General features: G+C 46.8%; 2 protein-coding genes across 2 annotated transcripts; both read right to left on the bottom strand.

Annotated features, from left to right (window-relative positions):
- Nucleotides 1-4074: 4074 nt before the first annotated feature.
- Nucleotides 4075-5495, bottom strand: LOC143897942 (uncharacterized). The gene is made up of 3 exons (XM_077406934.1): nucleotides 5491-5495; nucleotides 4966-5374; nucleotides 4075-4560 (listed from the first exon to the last, which is right to left on the bottom strand). The coding sequence occupies exons 1-3, from the start codon at nucleotides 5493-5495 to the stop codon at nucleotides 4075-4077; spliced, it is 900 nt and encodes a 299-aa protein (XP_077263060.1).
- Nucleotides 5496-5553: 58 nt separating this feature from the next.
- On the bottom strand, nucleotides 5554-7797 carry LOC143897941 (uncharacterized). The gene has a single exon (XM_077406933.1). It carries the CDS (start codon nucleotides 7795-7797, stop codon nucleotides 5554-5556), a length of 2244 nt encoding a protein of 747 aa, XP_077263059.1.
- Between the last annotated feature and the right edge of the window lie 10557 nt (nucleotides 7798-18354).

The following is an 18354-nucleotide window of genomic DNA, read 5'->3' as shown; positions in this document are numbered from 1 at the left end:
CACTTGTTCGATGAAATCATCGCGAGACACGTATGTTCTTGAAAATGATATCGCGCCATTGACTTTTCGTGATTTGATCTGTATCAATGCAACAGCCGTACATCGGCGCTATTTGCAAAATTTGCAGTTTTGCATGTGTTCGATGAAATCATCACGAGACACGTCGCGACATGTTCTTGAAAACAATAACGCCCCATTGACTTATGCGAAATTGCAAAATTTGCAGTTTTGCACGTGTTCGATAAAATCGTCGCGAGACACGTCGCGACATGTTCTTGAAAACTATAACGCTCCATTGACTTATGCAAAACTGCAAAATTTGCAGTTTTGCACGTGTTCGATGAAATCATCGCGAGACACGTATGTTCTTGACAAATATATTACATTTAACGTATATGCGGATTGTGGTGGTGGTCACCTTGCAGCAGCGACACTTGGCTGAAATGCAATCTTGCATATTTAAGATTGCAGAAAAAAATATCTGCGAGGATTCTAGAGCGCAGTCGAGAGTTACTCGCACAGTTGAGAGTTACTTGCGCAGTTGAGAGTTAATATATCTGTAAAAAAATACAGTATGGGAACGGACGCTATTGCTCGTCGATGGTGCGTTTGCTTCGTGGCAGAGAAGTTGGATTTCGAAACGTACTTACTGGCAATGACACATGGTGTCCCAAGCATTCTGTATTGCATATCACTAAAACTGAACATAATTGGGAGGCTCTGGACTCATACGTTAAAACATGTTGGTGTATGGTTCGTGGCGGTGTTTGTAATGTTTATGTATGAAGGATCAACACATGGGATTATCTGGAGATCACTCGTGTCACATTGGCCTATTGAAAACGAGCTCTGTTTACAGTGTGGAGGGGAGTGCAAAATAAAAAGAGGTCCGCTAATATTTGTATCTCCATTCGCTCCGAGGATTCTACCGATGCCACTTTGATATGTATGAAGGCATAATGAACTACTACGTTTCGATTCAGGATGAAACGTGCGAGAAACAACACAATAAGTAAGTACCGCAAATTTTCGTATATACTTGTGCAAAAAAAACTTTTATAAACGTAATTGTATTTTTTTCAGTTTTGATAAACCCCGCTACCCGCCTCGTATTTTGGGAAGGAAATTTGCCTTGACATCGACAACGTATAAATTTTTGGATGTTGGAATCAACGCGGGACCTATGTCCTCTGTGGATATATTTATTGGTGATAACCGTGGCAATCGGATAATTCTGTCTCATGCAATGTGGGTGACATTCGTCGAAAAACGTGCAGATATTCAGCGACTCGTGCAGTCATCGGAGCCATCATCGCTAGCGTTTCGAGATCTGGAGCTCGTTAAAATGCGTGACGCAGATATTGTAAAGCTGACGTCGTGCGACACCAGTCTGTACATAAAACTGTACTCTTCCTGTTTGAACTAGAACATTGCGTTGAAAATGTGTATTTTTAACTATGTCAAAATGTCCATGGCGTAAGTGAAAAATTTAAACAGTTTGTAACAATTGTACGGCGAAAATGTATTATCGAAAAATGTGCTGCGACCAATGCACTCGTCGCGCGAACGGGGGCCGGGAGCCGGAAAGGACCGCGCGCGAACAAGAAGACGCGCGCAACCGAGGGACGGGGGAAACATTTACGAGGGAGAGATAACGCGAGCGGGAGCGTGCCGTGTGACGTCACGCGGCCCGGCGCGGCCGTTGCACGCGGACCCCTCCCGCGGCGAAACGCGAACGCGAGTCCCCGTGGCGCCCGAAAACGCGGCGCCCAAAATCGCGGGCCCCCTCCCCCGCGGCGCCCAAAAACGCGGACCTCCTCCCTTATGAAACTGTGCCCTTCATTGCCATTAAAAAATGCCATTGAATTTCCATTGTTTCAGACGCAATGGAAATGAAGGCATTTTTGCCGAAGATAAAAAGTTCCACACAAAATCCCATTAGTATTGCTTTTGGTATTGCCACTGGTTTTGCCGTTGGCATTGCCATTGCCATTGGTATTGCCATTAGTATTGCCATTGGTATTAACACTGGCTACACCAATGGGATTTTGTTTGGAAATTTTTATCTTTGGCAAAAATGCCTTCATTTCCATTGCGTCTGGAACAATGGAAATTGAGAATTCAATGGCATTTTTTATTGGCAATGAAGGGCACATTTTCATAATAGAGAAGCTCTTGCCTTAGGTGACTAGCGCCTGAAAATATCTGCCGCGGTCCCGTAGGGGGTCTCCTTATACATATACCAGTCCGTGACGAACCTTGAATTTGAGAGAATGCATGAACGATGCGACGCCTAGCGGCGTCGATGCGAACTGCCGGTAATACAGTTACCGCGCGGGCGTGATAATGATGCATGTACCACTGGTGGCGCGAACCGCCACATTTACCATTGACGAATTTCCATTACAATTCACACTGAACAACATTGGCTGAAGGTAGAAAAATTCCATACAAATTTTATCTTTCATGAGTCATTGGCAGTTTTTATTACGCCTGTATGGAAAAGGTTGTCATTCGAATCTTGCCATTGCGTTTCTATTCATCTTATTGCCACTCAATATTTTCCATTAACTTTTTCATATAATTCGCATTGCAACTGTAGGGCAACCATACATTCCCACTGACCACCATTGAGCCCTCAAGGGCACATTTTTATAAGGGCTCCCCCGCACACCAAAAAACGCAGTACCCCCTTCTTCGCGGCGCCGGAAAACGCGGTACCCCTCTCCTCGCAGCGCCGGAAAACGCGGTACTTCCCTCTCCCGCGGCGCCGAAAAAAGCGGTACCCCCCTCCCCCTCCCCCGCGACGCTGGAAAACACGGTACTTTCTTCCCTTTTCCCCGCGGTATCACCTCCCCACCCCTCACCCGCCCTCAGATCCCATGGGGTGAGTTAGAATGCCCATACCTTACCTACTTTCTTATCGGAAATAATGTGTATTTTGAGTCGAGCTGTAACTACGAGGGATTGAGCAGCCCGTTACTGTACATGCGGTCGGCCCGTGACCGAGCGCCAAGGCCGCCGACGGTTATGCGAATAATTATTGCTAGCTCGAGAACATTTGCGAGAGAATATTCTTCGCTAGAATATATATAAATCGTATTGTTTGCACGATAGCGAAAATGACGATGCTGATGACGCAAGAATAATTATCGGCAAAAGCGATTAACGATAATGGCGCGCAACGACAGATCCCGCGCGCGTATTCTCGTCGCGAGACGAAACTACGAGAAGATTGCGATCGAGAGATATTGCGCCGGACGAATGAGCGGCAATGACGATTTATCGATAATGCAAATGCGCGAACGAAAGTAGTAGTGTTCGCGAATTTGCTGATTAATCCCGACGATGGGAGCGGGATGAGAAGGACGCGCGTGGAAGGTGTTCACTAATTATTCATTTTATTTTTTGTGTAACTCAGACTACAGTCTGAGCCGTCTTTAATGTATCGGAATTGTTACAGTCTGACCTGAGAATCGATGAGCGGTGTATAAAAGAGAAGTCTTTGTATGATCGTTGCAGGCGAGCGACAATTATATCAATTGCCCTCCTCGTGTGGTGAGTCGCCCGTGATCCGGTGAGACACGTGGCGGTCGACACTCGCGCTCGTGTGAGCTTGAGTCGTCGTGTTGAGGCACCAGAGTTGATGAGCGGTCTATTTCACAGTTTATGATACGATCTAAAACAGCGTGAGCATTGCAATGTGCACGATTAGCCGAAGTCAATGATCAAACCGTACAGAGCACACGTTATGCGTCTAGTCACCGCGCGGCCATTTACACAAAAGCGAGGAAGACGTTGGCGATGAGCGCGCCCGTGCGGGCGCGAGCTGCCGCGGTGATCGAGCGTCGTTACCCGATCGATGCTGCCATCTGATCGGACGGCGCAACGTTAACGGAATCTCGAACATTCCGCCCGCCATCAGCAACCTTGTTGATGATTCCTTACTCTTGATCCTTCATTCGGTTGCGATGGGTAGAATCGCAAGCTTGGCACTTGGCCGAGTGAGTGTCGTGGTGGCCGTCTTAAGGGTAACCACCCTGGTGAATCCATCCTTGCCGGGGTGCAAAGCTGTTACTCTGGCGAGTGGCCATTTGCACGGTGGAGAGCGTTCATCGGTGAGCAGCACGATAGACCCCCCACCTTGACATTGTTGTTGGGATGATGCCACTTGGATATCGCCTGCTGGCGTTGCAGGTAATGAGCCGACCTTTGTGCCCAAAAATGTTGAACACGCTGCTGGATGAGCTGCCATCGAGATAGTCGTGAGATTGCTAGGTCAATCAGAGATGGCTCAGGTATGGTAGTGATTGGACCTCCAATGAGGAAATGACCTGGTGTGAGCGCAGAGACGTCTTCAGGGTCGTCACTCAGCGGTTCTAAAAGCCGTGAGTTGAGAATGGCTTCGATTTGCGTAAGCAACGTTGTGAGTTTTTCCGTCGTGAGTAGAGTCTCCCCGATAGTCCGTCTCAGATGAAACTTGACGGATTTCATCACCGCCTCCCACTTGCCCCCCATGTGTGGAGCGCCTGGTGGGTTGAACTCCCATCTGGTGCAATCCTGTTGTAGAATTTGAGCAATTCGTTGATGTTCTTGGGAACTCTGGATGAACATTTTCTTGAGCGCGGCGTCTGCTCCAATGAATGTTGTCCCGCAATCCGAGTATATGGTCTGAGAAATTTCCCTTCTCGCTGATAATCTTCGGAAGGCTGCGATGAATCCTTCTGATAAGTAGTCACTGACTACTTCGAGGTGAATTGCGGAGGTGGAGAAGCAGACAAACACACAGATCCATCCCTTGTATGTTTTCGCACCTCGTCCTTTCCATGTTTTGATGGTGAGCAGTCCGGCATAGTCAACTCTTGTATGAGTAAATGGACGTGACGGCGTAACCCGAGAGAGAGCGGTAGTTGGCCCATCAGTTGATGAACACGGATTTCCCTCTGCCGAACACACACGACACACCGTAAAATATGAGTCTTCCGGAGCCCGTCCGCCGATGATCCAGTAATTTTGCCTGACATGATCCAATGTCAGCTGTGTTCCTCCATGCAAGGTACGCAGATGGGCGTGTGCAATGATCAGGGTCGAGAGCCGTGATTGGCGAGGCAAAATCGCCTGATGCTTGTTGTCTTGAGCTAGTGCTGATTGGTTGAGGCGGCCGCCAACTCGGATGATCCCTTGAGCGTCTATATACGCAGTCAATCGACTGAATGCGTGAGCAGTTGGTAGTCTTAAGTTGGCCGTGAGCATCTTGATCTCGTGCGTGAAGTATGCCACTTGAGTAGCCTTAATCCAGAACAATCTGGCTTCCTCCAAAACTGAGTGTAAGTCCAGTGGCGTGCGTCGGCGCCTTCCCAGAAGCGATATGAATCTGAAACAAAGAGCAGTTATTTTCAATGACTTGTTGAGAGTTGAGTACCGATATATCAGGTCCCAGTGTTGGTCCGGTTGAGATGCGGCCGCATGTAACGCAATGCCAGGACGAACCTCATGCGCGCTCAACTCGTCCGAAAGCGCGGGTTGAGATGGCCAAGCTTCAGGGGTGAGTATTCACGGTGGTCCCGTCCACCATAATGAGTGGCTTTGGAGTTGAGCAGGATTTAATCCTCGTGATGCGCAGTCGGCTGGGTTGGACGTACCTGGTACGCATTTCCAATGTGCGTTCGCAGTGAGCTCTTGAATTTGAGACACTCGATTTCTCACGAAATCCTTCCAGCGCGATGCATGAGTTTTGATCCACGTGAGTGTCACAACAGAGTCCGTCCACAGGTGAGTTGCTGTGACGTTCAACTTCAAGGTGGCTTGAACGTATTGCATGAGTCTTGAGAGCAGCAGTGCTGCGGTGAGTTCAAGTCTCGGGATGGTGAGCTGCTTGAGCGGTGCTACCTTGGTTTTGGAGCACACCAATGAAATCGTGGCGCCATTAGAGCCGTGGACGGTGATAAATACGACTGCAGCCATTGCCAGTTGAGAAGCATCAGAAAAGCCGTAAAATTCCACTGACGATGTACTCCATGTGTTATACCACCGAGGTATTGAGATCTTGCGCAAGCTGGTGATTTCCTTTCTGATGATGAGCCCCCGTGATGAGAGCTGGGATGGCAGTGGTTCATCCCATTGGAGCTTATGAAGCCAAAGCTCCTGCAAGAGCATCTTCGCCTTGATCACGACTGGTGATGCAAAGCCTAGTGGATCGAATATTTGAGCCACTTCAGATAAATCGAGGCGTTTGGTGAGATGATCGGTATGCGACGAGATCCTTGTTGAGAAAGCGAATGAATCTTCTTGAGGAAGCCATCGTAATCCGAGTATTTTGGTTACGCAATCGTCAAATGTAATTTGTGAGCCCTGGTCTTTCTCTGCTTGAACCGCAGTAAGCACGTCTGGATGAGTTGCGTGCCACTTGGCCAATGGAAAGCCGCCCGCCATGCACAAGTTCTTCAGTTGCAATGCAATTTGAATTAGCTGTTGGACCGTGTCAGCGCCTCCAAAACTGTCGTCGACGTATCGACCTTGAAGGATGGACGGCACTGCAAGGGGAAAATTGTGGCCTTCGTCCTCCACCAGTTGTAGCAGCGTTTGTACTGCCAACAACGGGGCAGTCTTGGTACCATACGTGACCGTGGTTAGATAATATGTCACTTCATTGAGCCGTTCATCGTTCCATAGAATCCGTTGTAAGTTCCAGTCATCTTCATGCACGTTGATCTGTCTATAGATCTTGGTGATGTCCGTGGCAACTAGATGTCGAAATTGTCGAATCCAGAGTAAGACATCGGTGACGTCTAAATGCAACTTGGCTCCCGTGTGCATGATATCATTAAGGGAGCGGCCAGATGTAGATGCGCTCGAGCCATTGAATACCACACGTAATTTCGTGGTTGCGCTGTCTGGTTTGAGCACTCCGTGATGTGGCAAATAATATTGCGTGTGCTGATTGGAAACAAGTGAAGCCTTCTTCATGTGATTGAGATCTCGATATTCTGTCATGAATTGGTGATACAGACGTCGATAGTTGTCATCTCGGGAGAATCTTCTTTGAAAGCTTTTCAAACATCGATGCGCGGTGAGATACGAGTCGCCGAGAGTATCAGGTGATGATTTTAGGGGTAGTCGAACTGTGTATCGACCTGTTGAATCCCGTGAGATGGTACTCTTGAAATGTTCTTCACATCTTTGCTCGTCAGGAGTAAGCTCAGGATTGTTGCTCGCAGGCACATCTTCCTGTGTACAAAATCTCGACAGTAACTCGTCGAGAGCATCTTCCTTTTCCTGAATCGATGCACGATGCACTGCAGCGGATGCCGATGATGATGTGTCGACAGGTCCGAGAACGAGCCATCCGAAAATTGAGAGCTGCGCAATTGGCATCAATGTATCTTGTTTGATGATGTTGGGCTTGATGATCTGCCCATATGAGTCAGCTCCAATGATAATATCCACTGGCCGTGGTGTCAGAAAATCTGGATCAGCCAAGGTTAACTTGGTGAGATGCGGCCATTCCTGTGGTGCAGCGTTGAATGATGGCAGAATGTTTGTTAACGTCTGCAGAATGTGAGCTTGAATAATGACGTCTGAACTTGAGCGAAGTGAGCGGAGCTTGAGTAATGCAACTCCTCGAGTTTGCGTGGACTTTCCGCCACCAATTCCGGTGATGAGAATGACAGAATGATGACGAGGTATGTTGAGCTGACGTATGAGCGATTCCGAGACAAAGGTAAGTTCGGAACCTGTATCGATGAGAAGCCGTACGTGCTGAGTATTAACCGATGAGCTGATCTGAGCCAGGGCCATAGCGAGTAATGTTGAGTGTGATGAGCGAGCCAAAAATGAGTGAGTGACGATTGCACTGTTGTCCTATTGGGATGCTGAGGCTGAGCTGGTGGTTGGCTTCGAAGATGAGTCGCTCCGATGTACCTCATGCAGCATCGTATGATGTCGGTGGGTGCACTTCTTGCACCCCCGTGAGCTCTTGCATGAGCGAACGTTGTGACGGCCGAGGCAGTTGAAGCAGAGCCTCCGTGAGATGACTAGCTTCTGTCGATCGCCCGGTGAGAGTTCCCTGAATTTAGGGCACGTCACTACAAAGTGCGTGCCGTTGCAGCAATCGCACGGATGCCCCGTTGAGCCGTCTGCGGCAGCAGTGCGTGCCGGTTGAGCTGCCGCATGATGAGCCGTCGAGGAGCGATTTTTTCCGACAATGCGCCCTTGAGTTTTGCCAGACCGCGACGAGCCGTCGTACACTCCTGCGCCTCCACCGCGAAGGCGTTTTTGGAGAAGTATTCATGGGCGATGAGCGCCGCCGGCCATGAGACCTCAAAGTAGGCGTGTTCCTTGAAGAACGCCTTGTGCACCTCTTTGAGTTGAATCGAGATCTGGAGAACCTCATCTACTGATGTGTCATCTGCAGACGATGGCAACGTCTCGCTGATGTTTCGCACTGTCGCGATGCGGTTCATCTGCGTCTGCACCTTCAAGGTGAGTTCCGCAGACAAACGCACCGGCGAGGCCTGGCGATCTGACACGCGTCTTTCCTCCGGCAGATCGAGCAACGGCAGGGTCTTGCCGTCCGTTGCGGTCTTGGCGGGATCCGGCATGATGAGATGTCAATGAGCTGCGCCCGATGAGAGACCTGAGATGTGTCGAGACACGTATGAGAACTACTGCACGAGGCGAGAACGTTCGAGAAACACGGTACAGCAACACTACGCGAATCAAGAGTCTACAATGTCATGTATTGAGCACGTGAAAAAGTCTACTTTTACTCGCGGGAGCGCGTGAGCATATTTTCGTAACACTCGCGAGCGCGCGTGAGAATGTCTGTACTTCACTCGCGGAAGCGCGCGATAATGTCCACGTGGCATGTCGTGAAAGGCATGCCCTGTTCACATGATATGTGTCCGAGCTACACTTTAAGTTCCACGCATCGGCTCGAAGGACCAAATGTTCGCGAATTCGCTGATTAATCTTCGACGATGGGAGTGGGATGAGAAAGACGCGCGTGGAAGGTGTTCACTAATTATTCACTTTATTTTTTGTGTAACTCAGACCACAGTCTGAGCCGTCTTTAATGTATCGGAATTGTTGCAGTCTGACCTGAGAATCGATGAGCGGTGTATAAAAGAGAAGTCTTTGTATGATCGTTGCAGGCGAGCGACAATTATATCAATTGCCCTCCTCGTGTGGTGAGTCGCCCGTGATCCGGTGAGACACGTGGCGGTCGGCACTCGCGCTCGTGTGAGCTTGAGTCGTCGTGTTGAGGCACCAGAGTTGATGAACGGTCTATTTCACAGTTTATGATACGATTTAAAACAGCGTGAGCACTGCGATGTGCACAATTAGCCGAAGTCAATGATGAAACCGTACAGAGCACACGTTATGCGTCTAGTCACCGCGCGGCCATTTACACAAAAGCGAGGAAGACGTTGGCGATGAGCGCGCCCGTGATCGAGCGTCGTTACCCGATCGCTGCTGCTATCTGATCGGACGGCGCAACGTTAACGGAATCTCGAACAAGTAGCAATTAGCACTATTCGGGAAACGAGCGAAAGGTCGGCGGTATTCACTAACGCGAGAATCCGGCTCGAAGGACCAATGCTCTGAGGGCGTTCAAGCGTTCCCCGGATTTACGAAGTGCGAACTACTTGACTCGAAGGACTAGGGAAGGTGTGTATCGTCTCCCCAAAGCGAATTAATGAAATTAAGCAAATGCGACTCACCATTCGGGAGGCCGTCGTCTCCTGGAGAATTCGTCTCTCTAGCAAGCTTGTGGGCAGCATGTGCAGCAAGCGCAAGCAAAGGCAAGCAAAGGCAGCAAGGCAACAAGCAAGGCAGCAAGGCAAGCAAAAGCAGCAAGCAAGGCAGGCAGAGAAAGCGATCGCACTTCCGGAGAGCGAGCTTTATGTGGCCTCTCGGATGTTCGAGTGTGCACGTATAGCGTGTGCACCCCGAGACGTCGTGGTGATGAGCCGTAATGATGAGAGGTGTGTCCTCTCAGAATACTTGACGATGAGTGTCCGTGCTCGCGGCGCTGGAAAAGTGTCGCGAGCGAGTACTTGTTTCTTCCTCATGCGGGTGCTCTCGTGGGATGAACGAGGGCAGCACCGATTGGTGAGTCGCGAAATTATCAATTTTACGCGTTGATTGCGATCCGCCGACGTTTCGCGCGAGTCACCAAAAATACATAAAAATTATATACTAGAAAGACTATTATATACAGCAAATTTGAACGTAAATGTGATTAGACTAGACGTAAATGTGAAATGACTACGATATATACAATGTGGCGAGCGCCAAACACAAATAATACTTATCAAAAATATAGAAGTTTACCCAAAATTAACCGATCATGCTTGTAATGGGTTTAATGGCTCAGTTATTAAAATATGGTTAACTTCTTCAGTTAACCTTTAATTAATGAATTTAAATGAAATTATCACAATCTGTCACAACGTTTATCATTTAGCAAAATAAAGTATAAATGCCTTATTAGCATGATCATATAGTACGATATGCTTCTTATCATTATCTTAAATCTATTTCTCACGCATAATACTATATAATTAAATATATATATATATATATATATATATATAATGGATATATATATATATATATAATGGATATATATATATATATATATATATATATATCCAATAAAATATATCAAAAGTGGCTTCTGCCATACAAACAGTAAAAATCTTTACTCTATTAATATTAATCTCAAACTAGCTGTCAAATAGGCTCGTTTGGAAGAGCTATGTTTATATTTACATCACGACAACTATGTTTGTTTGTCAAAATCAGGTAAGTTAACAAAATACTGTTTATCATTAGCGTTACGGTAATAACCATATAAATAACTAGGAACTCAGTCTCGATTTCTATCTCAGTCAACATTGTGTACTCTGGTTCGAATAATTATTATCTTATTTATAGGTTTCGACCAACCTCTCATGCAATCTGGGAATCAGCTGGCTCGGCCTCGTCAGGGTGACTTTGCTGCGTCGCCTCAATCATCTGCTCGATCTCCTCGTCTGGCTCGTTGTTCTCCAAGTGAATTGTCCTATCAACTTCTGAGCTGACATTATCGTTTTCTGGATCATGGTCGGGATTAGGAGTGGAAGTGATCATTCTCGGGTCAAGGGATTTTACCTCTGCCTTCGTTTTCACCATCTCTTTCGCTGGCGTAGCTTTGGGGGGGGAGGAGCATTAGGGTATCGAACGTCGATGACAGAATTTATAAACAAATATCATCTCGCACTGCAGATGTGAGCATCGATGGTCGACGTAGATACTCGACCAAAAATTTTAAACGATTCAACCGTCGCGGTCTCTCCTTTTTATTTTTCTTTCTAGGAAGAGCCGCTTATCGGAGTTTCGCGGCGCCATTCGGTTATGGCATTGCGTGTTGCAAAGGCAAGCGCCGATAACAGGCAGCTAGATTTTATAAACATTAGACAGCATAAGCGCAGCAACGCGACTCAATTTCTATAGGAGATATTGTTTCTCTGCAGTGCATACACCATGCACAACAGAAAAAACGATACGCGATGCTCTAATTGAAACGAGAGGAAAAAGCAATAGAAAAAGTATATAAGGAAGAATGAAGTGAGTCAAAATCACAGTCTGTGATTTGAAAGTCTACGCGTCGGTATATCGATTGAAAAAAGTATAGCGGCTATTTTGCATTTTTGTGCCGAGTATTCAATACAAAAGAATATTTTTTACGATAAAAGAGATGACAATAATTTCGATATGAATGTAGACAAAGATCGCGCGTTAACGGACGACAGTGATTATTTCAGTAATGAAGACAACGATCATAAAAATGTTATCAACAAAATAGTGTCGCGTTCGGAAATCATTGCACTAAATTTACGTACGAAACAGTGCGTGATATACTTTTATTATTCAACGGGTGGTGCACTTGTACTATGTGCTTCGTGCATGGTTGCTCTATCGGACCTTGATATCGGGCACATGTACGCTGTTCGAAAGCACTTTGTTGAGTTACGCGATACGATGCATGGCCGGTTTTGTTCAAAATGTCATGAAGCATTGTATATGATATTTCCGTGTAATATATGCCCGATTTGCACACAATAAGAAAAAACATTATCGCGAGTGGGCGGCTCTTAAAAGTTCATACTCGGGGCTGAAATTTTTTGTGTCAAGTAGGCGGTATAAAAACATTTTTTCAAAACAGTTAAAAAAAATAGAGATAAACAATAATTTCGAGGCAATAATGGATGTAGATTTATCCGACGAGGATTGTCCGTTGTCACCGGACAGCACTTATAACAGCGATGAAGACGATAACCGTAAAGAAGTTATCAAAAAATAGTGTCGCGTCCCGAATTTTTAGCGTTAAATGGACGTACGAAGTGTTGCGCCATTTATTTCTATTATATATACGGTTCATATATCCTGTGTGCTTCGTGTATGATCGCTTCACCAGATACTGGTGAGCACATAAGGTAAATGTACCAATGACGGGCCATGTCCCATTACCTGGCCATTGACGGACATTTTATTTCTTATTAAGTTATACACATAAAATAAGACAAATATTTTTACTGATTTATGTTATTTGGTTATTCAGTATTTTGTATAAAAAATTATGCCACTAAACATTTTGTTTAAAATATTAAAAAAATTGTTTAAATTATCATGGTCAAATGTACCGTGAGTCTTTCTAGATTCCTTAACATATGGCTAAGGAACGTGTGATACTTGCTAAGATGATAACAATCATAATACTAGATATTTCTGTATAAATAAAGTTTCTATATATATATATATAATCTTAAGAATATTTATAATAAATAAAAAATAAAGAATTGTTTATGTTAAGCAGCGTTGTAACCGGGCCGCAAGGCTGACTGCTACGCGTCTGATGTCAGTCTCGTGGCACGGATTCGATCCGCACGGGGTTGATCAATCACGCCGTACTGCGTGATCGATCACGCGTTGATCGCAAGCCCTCGGAGCGAGAGCGAACGATCGGAGTCAGACTCGATTCGCAGATGCTAGCGTCAAGTTCTCTCCGCATCACAGCCGAAAACTTTGTGCGTGGTTTCTCCACCGTTGAGCGCGGCACCGCCGCCAACCAAAGTCAGCTCCAGACATCTGTTGTCTCGTCGTGATCGCGCTTGAAGTCTGCCTCGCGGAGAAAATTTCCGTTCGACCGCAAGATTTCCGTCGAAAGGGCATCAAGTCGATGCTCTGCAAAATCTCCGGGTCGCGTTTGCAGCAGACTACCGCGTCAAGATCTTCGATCGATTCTAGCCACGACAGTGTCCGTGCCATAAAAACTGCAAGTGAACATTAATCGCGAGAAACGATAGACGATTTTTCAGCCGCCGCCCTCCCTCTCGTTTCGCACTCTATCTGAGTGGCTCCGGCAGTCATCGCGCTCCGACAAATTCAAGTCGAGCACGAAACATCTGGTCCTTCGAGCCGGATCGAAACAAGATTCACGCGAGTTCGCGGTGAGAACGTTCGCGCGTAAAGTCAGTGCAAAATGGCTGAACTTCGGGAACACCAAACACAGTTGATGCGAGCCGTCGACCGTGCATTAGATAATTTCCGAAAGATTGGCAAGAAGAATCTTACTCCTGCCAAAATTCGAAATTGAATCAGTGCGCTAAAAGATGTCTGGGCGCAAGTTCAAAACGGGCATTTTGCTCTTCTCGCCGCCGCGCCGGGTAGCCCATCACCCAATGACGACGGGTCTAAGTCGTCTACAGACGATTCCGAGTCTCGACACCGAACTCGCGAAACTCATGTTCGACCGTTAGACGCCGTATCCGACGTTTTGTTCCCCGGAAAAAATCTCCCGGAAATCAGTTCCCGGAAAAAATATCTTCAAAAGAAATCTCCTCATAAAAAAATCTCCCCCGGAAAATATCTCCCCCGGAAAAATTCTCCCCCGGAAAATATCTTCCCCGCAAAAAATTTCCGTGCCCAGCAAAAACCGAGGTGCCGGTGACCCCTCATTTTATCTTAGCCCAAAACATTTCAGCAAAAATATCTCGTCTATAATATCTCAGTCTAAAATGTCTCAGTTCAAAAATATTTCAGTCCCAAAATATCTCACACAATAATGTATCGAACAAAAATATCTCGAGTAAAATAATAATAATGGGACGGAACGTACTTTGGGGGCACACTATGTTTTTAGTTTAACAATAGTGGAGCCCCCCGCAGGGGGGCGGAACCTACTGCCTCCACGCATATACTTTTCACGTGAGACAAGGTGCTATATGGGTTCACAACTTGAAACTGATTACTGTTATTCGAGGTGATATTGCTGACGATGAGTAAACACAGTACAATCAGTTGACGGTTCCGAATAATAACATATACAAGCACCAAATAAAGTCACACAGTCTAGTGTAACGGCCTTTAAAAATGCCATCTCAATTTGAAATACAGTAGTACTGAAATTTTGGATGGGGAGATTTTTTCCGGGGGAGATTTTTTTCGGGGGAGATATCTTCCGGGAAAGATTTTTTTCGGGGGGATTTTATCCGGGGAGATTTTTTCCGGGAAAAATTTTTTCGGGGATATTTCTTCCTAAAACCGTTAGACGCCGTGCCGTCGTAAGCGGTGAGATCCCGACGACGGGCAAAGGCGCCCTACGGCAAACCGGCCTCGTGCGACGACCGGGTCCCCGCGAGACGACCGGCCGCCTAGTAGTGGGTCACATTGTTTTGAGCCTTTTGACTCACAAGACTCTTAGACATATCATTGCCACGACGGGAGGGGGGCTGAGGCCCCTGAGTGTCCGGTCATTCTTCTTTACCTTATTGCTCATCTCATATTTTTTAAGGTTTGGTTTTATATCGGAGTTTTTCTTCTCTTAGGCTGGTTGGCTTCCCCCACCTTACGAGCCCAGCCTGCCCGAGTTCGGATACCTCGGGTTCGCCAAACCCATATCGGGGACGCCCCCCAGAAGTCCCGAAAGACCTCCGGAGGCCGCTCCCGACCTCTGGGAGGATGGTTGGGAGAGCAAAGGCTCATCCCTCACGGCCCCATCCGAGCCGGGCGGACTTATTATAGAGGCCGCCTACCTCGCGAGTTCTCGAAGGAACTCCCCGGCCTCCGCCAGCCCGAAGACTGACGAAGGTTACGGTGCTGGTGTGCTCGGGTACCCCGGGTGTCCAAAACCTGTATCGGGGAACGCTCCTAGGAACCCTTAAGGGCCCCCGGTGACCTCTCCCGACCCCTGGGGGGATAGTGCGGGGCTTTCGTGCCCATCGGACAGAATTGTCGCGGAACCGAGGAAGGGGATTCGCGTAATCAGGTCCTGGGGTACGGAGCCTGAAAACTCGTGTAATTGTGTGTTGCAGAGTCGTTTTTTGGTGGTGTCCTTCGCGTCGACAAGGCAGTATTGTCGCGGAGTCGAGGGTGAGTTGGCGTAATCAGGCCCTAGGGTGCGAGGCACGATTTTGCGGGATCACTCGCGAGACGTCGCGTGTGGTCCACACGAGGCTACGTGTGAGACGTCGCGCGTAGCTGGGGAGTTAATGGACCGGGAATGCGAGAAACAAGCGTCCGTATAATCGCGTCTTGCAACTGGTGTTAATGTAATCGCGTTTTGTGCTTCGTGCGTTATGTTCGCGTCTTCGTGTCTACATTGCGTTTGTGTAATCGCGTCTTGTGCGTCGTGCGTTATGTTCGCATCTTCGTGTCTGCAGTGCGTTCGTGTAATCGCGTATTGTGCGTCGTGTGTTGCATTCGCGTAGCCGTGTCTTATTCGTTGCGTCCGGTCCGTGTGATCGCGTCGTGGTGCGGCGTTCGTATAAGTTGTAGGCCTTGCGTACATGTGATCATGTCGTGTTGCGGCGTCCGCGTAATCTGTAATCGTCAAGGGGAGTTGTGTTTTTGAAGTTGCGGTCATTAAGAAATATTGCCGTTGTATTTTCCGAGAGTGTGGGAGACGATTTGTAATACCGATCCCTTTCAGAAATGCCTTAATATGAAATATATGCTGCTTGTTATCCTTGATACATTTCGCGAGTGTTAACTGCGTTGCGCTCTCTTTCCTTCTTTTATCCGAAATCTAACAGCGATTTAAAATCTTTAGAATTCACGCCTGAGAGATTTAGCCTTTGGCAGTTAGAATAACGTGGTGCGCGTATTCGCACCTGGCGCCAATTTCGAGCTTTAGCGAAAGTACCTGGTCGAGCTACCGTGATTCTTATTAACACCTAATATCTGTAATTATTATTTTGACCGATTCATTTAGTGAGAATTGACGGCGCGCTCTTTCTCGGCCGGCGAGACCGAGGGGACTCGTTGTTGTCATAAGTGTCAGCTCGCCACACGTATGCGTTCTCAGGACGTATTTATTGGTCGGTGAAACAGGTTCCTTTGTCAATGGCGCTAACCTGCCAACAACTAAATTGTGGACACAAGCTACTGAAATTGCAGATTGATTCTTCAGCAAATCAAAACACTTAGAAACTTACGTTTGCTTTACGTAGATTACTTATCAGTCACTATATGTAGTAATAAGGATCTTGTCATGATTTTCGTGTAGATAAGCACGATTCTATTTCATACAGTCATTCACAAAATCATTATCTTCTTTGTTCTTTTCTCACCTGTCGTTTAAGGGGGTAGTACAGTTTGGCAAAGGGTCAATTTCAGGATTTATTTGTGACAAAGTGGTTGGCCAATCAGGTTCATGGTGTATACGATATTGAAGTACATGTTTAGGTGCATTTACAGTATTTTTTATATGAAAAAATATTAAGTGATGTAGGAGTTATGAGTCATCTCTTCGCGCGCGCGCGCTCGACTACGGTATAGCTAGTAGCTCCTGTACGGCGTGCTTGAAATGAAAAACGCAAAAAGAGTATTAAATTTAAATGTGTTCCCCCCTGGTTGACGTTCAAAAATTGTAAAAATGTTAAAAATTGTGAAAGTTATAGCACTTAACAGAAAAAAGTTCATTTTAATCTTTTTGTTAAGTGCTATAACTTTCACAATTTTTAACATTTTTACAATTTTTGAACGTCAACTGGTGGGGAATACATTTAAATTTAATATCTTATTGCGTTTTTCATTTCAGGCACGCCGTACAGAAGTTAGTAGTCGAGCGCGCGCGCGCGCAAAGAGATGAATTATAACTCCTACATTTCTTAATATTTTTCTTGTAAATGCACCTAAACATGTACTTCAATATCGTATACACCATAAACCTGATTGGCCTACCACTTTGTCACAAATAAATCCTGAAATTGACCCTCCAACAGACTGTACTACCCCCTTAAGTATTTATCTGTTATATGTACGTATGTATCGTTTATTGACTCCCCTCAGAGTTTCAAGGCGTTTTAAAGTGACGTTCCCAACCCTTTACAAACATGCACCTTCCTAACCCGACCTGACCATTACGGCCCTTTACACTCTTTTTCCTCCCTCCCCTTCTCGCCCACTACCTTTTTCCCTTTCCTTCCTAGCTGTCCCTTCCCCCGCTTCCCCCATCTTAACTCATCCCCCATTCCTCCCTCTCCTCGCTTCGTCTCCACTCTCTGGTGTCATTCTCTACTTTCTCGCGTGACAGACTTTCTCCCTCGCTTCCTTTTTCTCACCCCTTCTTCGATCCCCGAATCCTCCCCCCTCACTTCTTCTCCCATTTTCCCTCGTCATCGTTCCATACAATCTCCCTTCCATCCACCTATATTCTCCTGTTTTCCACTCGCGTTCTTCTTCCCTTGTCTCTCTTTTCTCTTGCCTTCTCCAGCAACCTCTACATCCACCTCGTCTTTCTCTCCTCCATGGACAGATTCTCGTCTACCCCTATCCCCCACCTCTGCCTAATTACCCCATACCTTCCCAAGAGCTCCGCTCTCTCTCCTTCTCACTCTCCAACTCCACTATCAGCACCTCTCTCCTTTTCTCCCCACTTTTTTCCCAAACTCTTCTAATTCTCGGCACTCTACCTAGCACCTTCTCTGCCACCCTTTCCATCATACCCTTCTAGCTTTCTCCAGACCACATTCTTTTTTCTTTTCTCTCTTTACTCTTTCTTCTCTTCCAGCCTCTTTACTCTCTCCTTTAGGCTCCTTGACTTCTCGCTCTCTTCCTTCTCTCTTCCTTCCACCTCCTTTTGTGGCCCTTCCCTTTTCTCCTCCGCCTCCTTCTGTGACCCTCCCCCTTTTCTCTTATATTCTACCCTTCCCGCCTCCTCCATTTCTGTTCCTTTCCCCGGTCAGCTCCTTTCTTGCCCCCGCCGCCCTTACTCTTCTTCGCGCCTCCTCCTCCACCCATCTTCCGATCATCTCCCCTCTGTCCCATACTATCCTCCTCTCTTCTTCTCCACCTTCTTTAACCTTC

This window comes from Temnothorax americanus, unplaced genomic scaffold (assembly GCF_048541705.1).
Source record: "Temnothorax americanus isolate GAGA-0224 unplaced genomic scaffold, ASM4854170v1 Scaffold210, whole genome shotgun sequence".
In the NCBI taxonomy this organism is placed as follows: Eukaryota; Metazoa; Arthropoda; class Insecta; order Hymenoptera; family Formicidae; genus Temnothorax; species Temnothorax americanus.
Note: the sequence above shows the minus strand (reverse complement) of the source record. Positions and strands in the feature narration are given on the sequence as shown.

Coding starts and splice junctions, on each gene's coding strand:
- LOC143897941 (XM_077406933.1), bottom strand. CDS start 7,797: ATGGCCCTGGCTCAGATCAGCTCATCGGTTAATACTCAGCACGTACGG.
- LOC143897942 (XM_077406934.1), bottom strand. Junction 4,561..4,965: donor CGGAAGACTCATATTTTACG/GTGTGTCGTGTG, acceptor ATTCTACAACAG/GATTGCACCAGATGGGAGTT.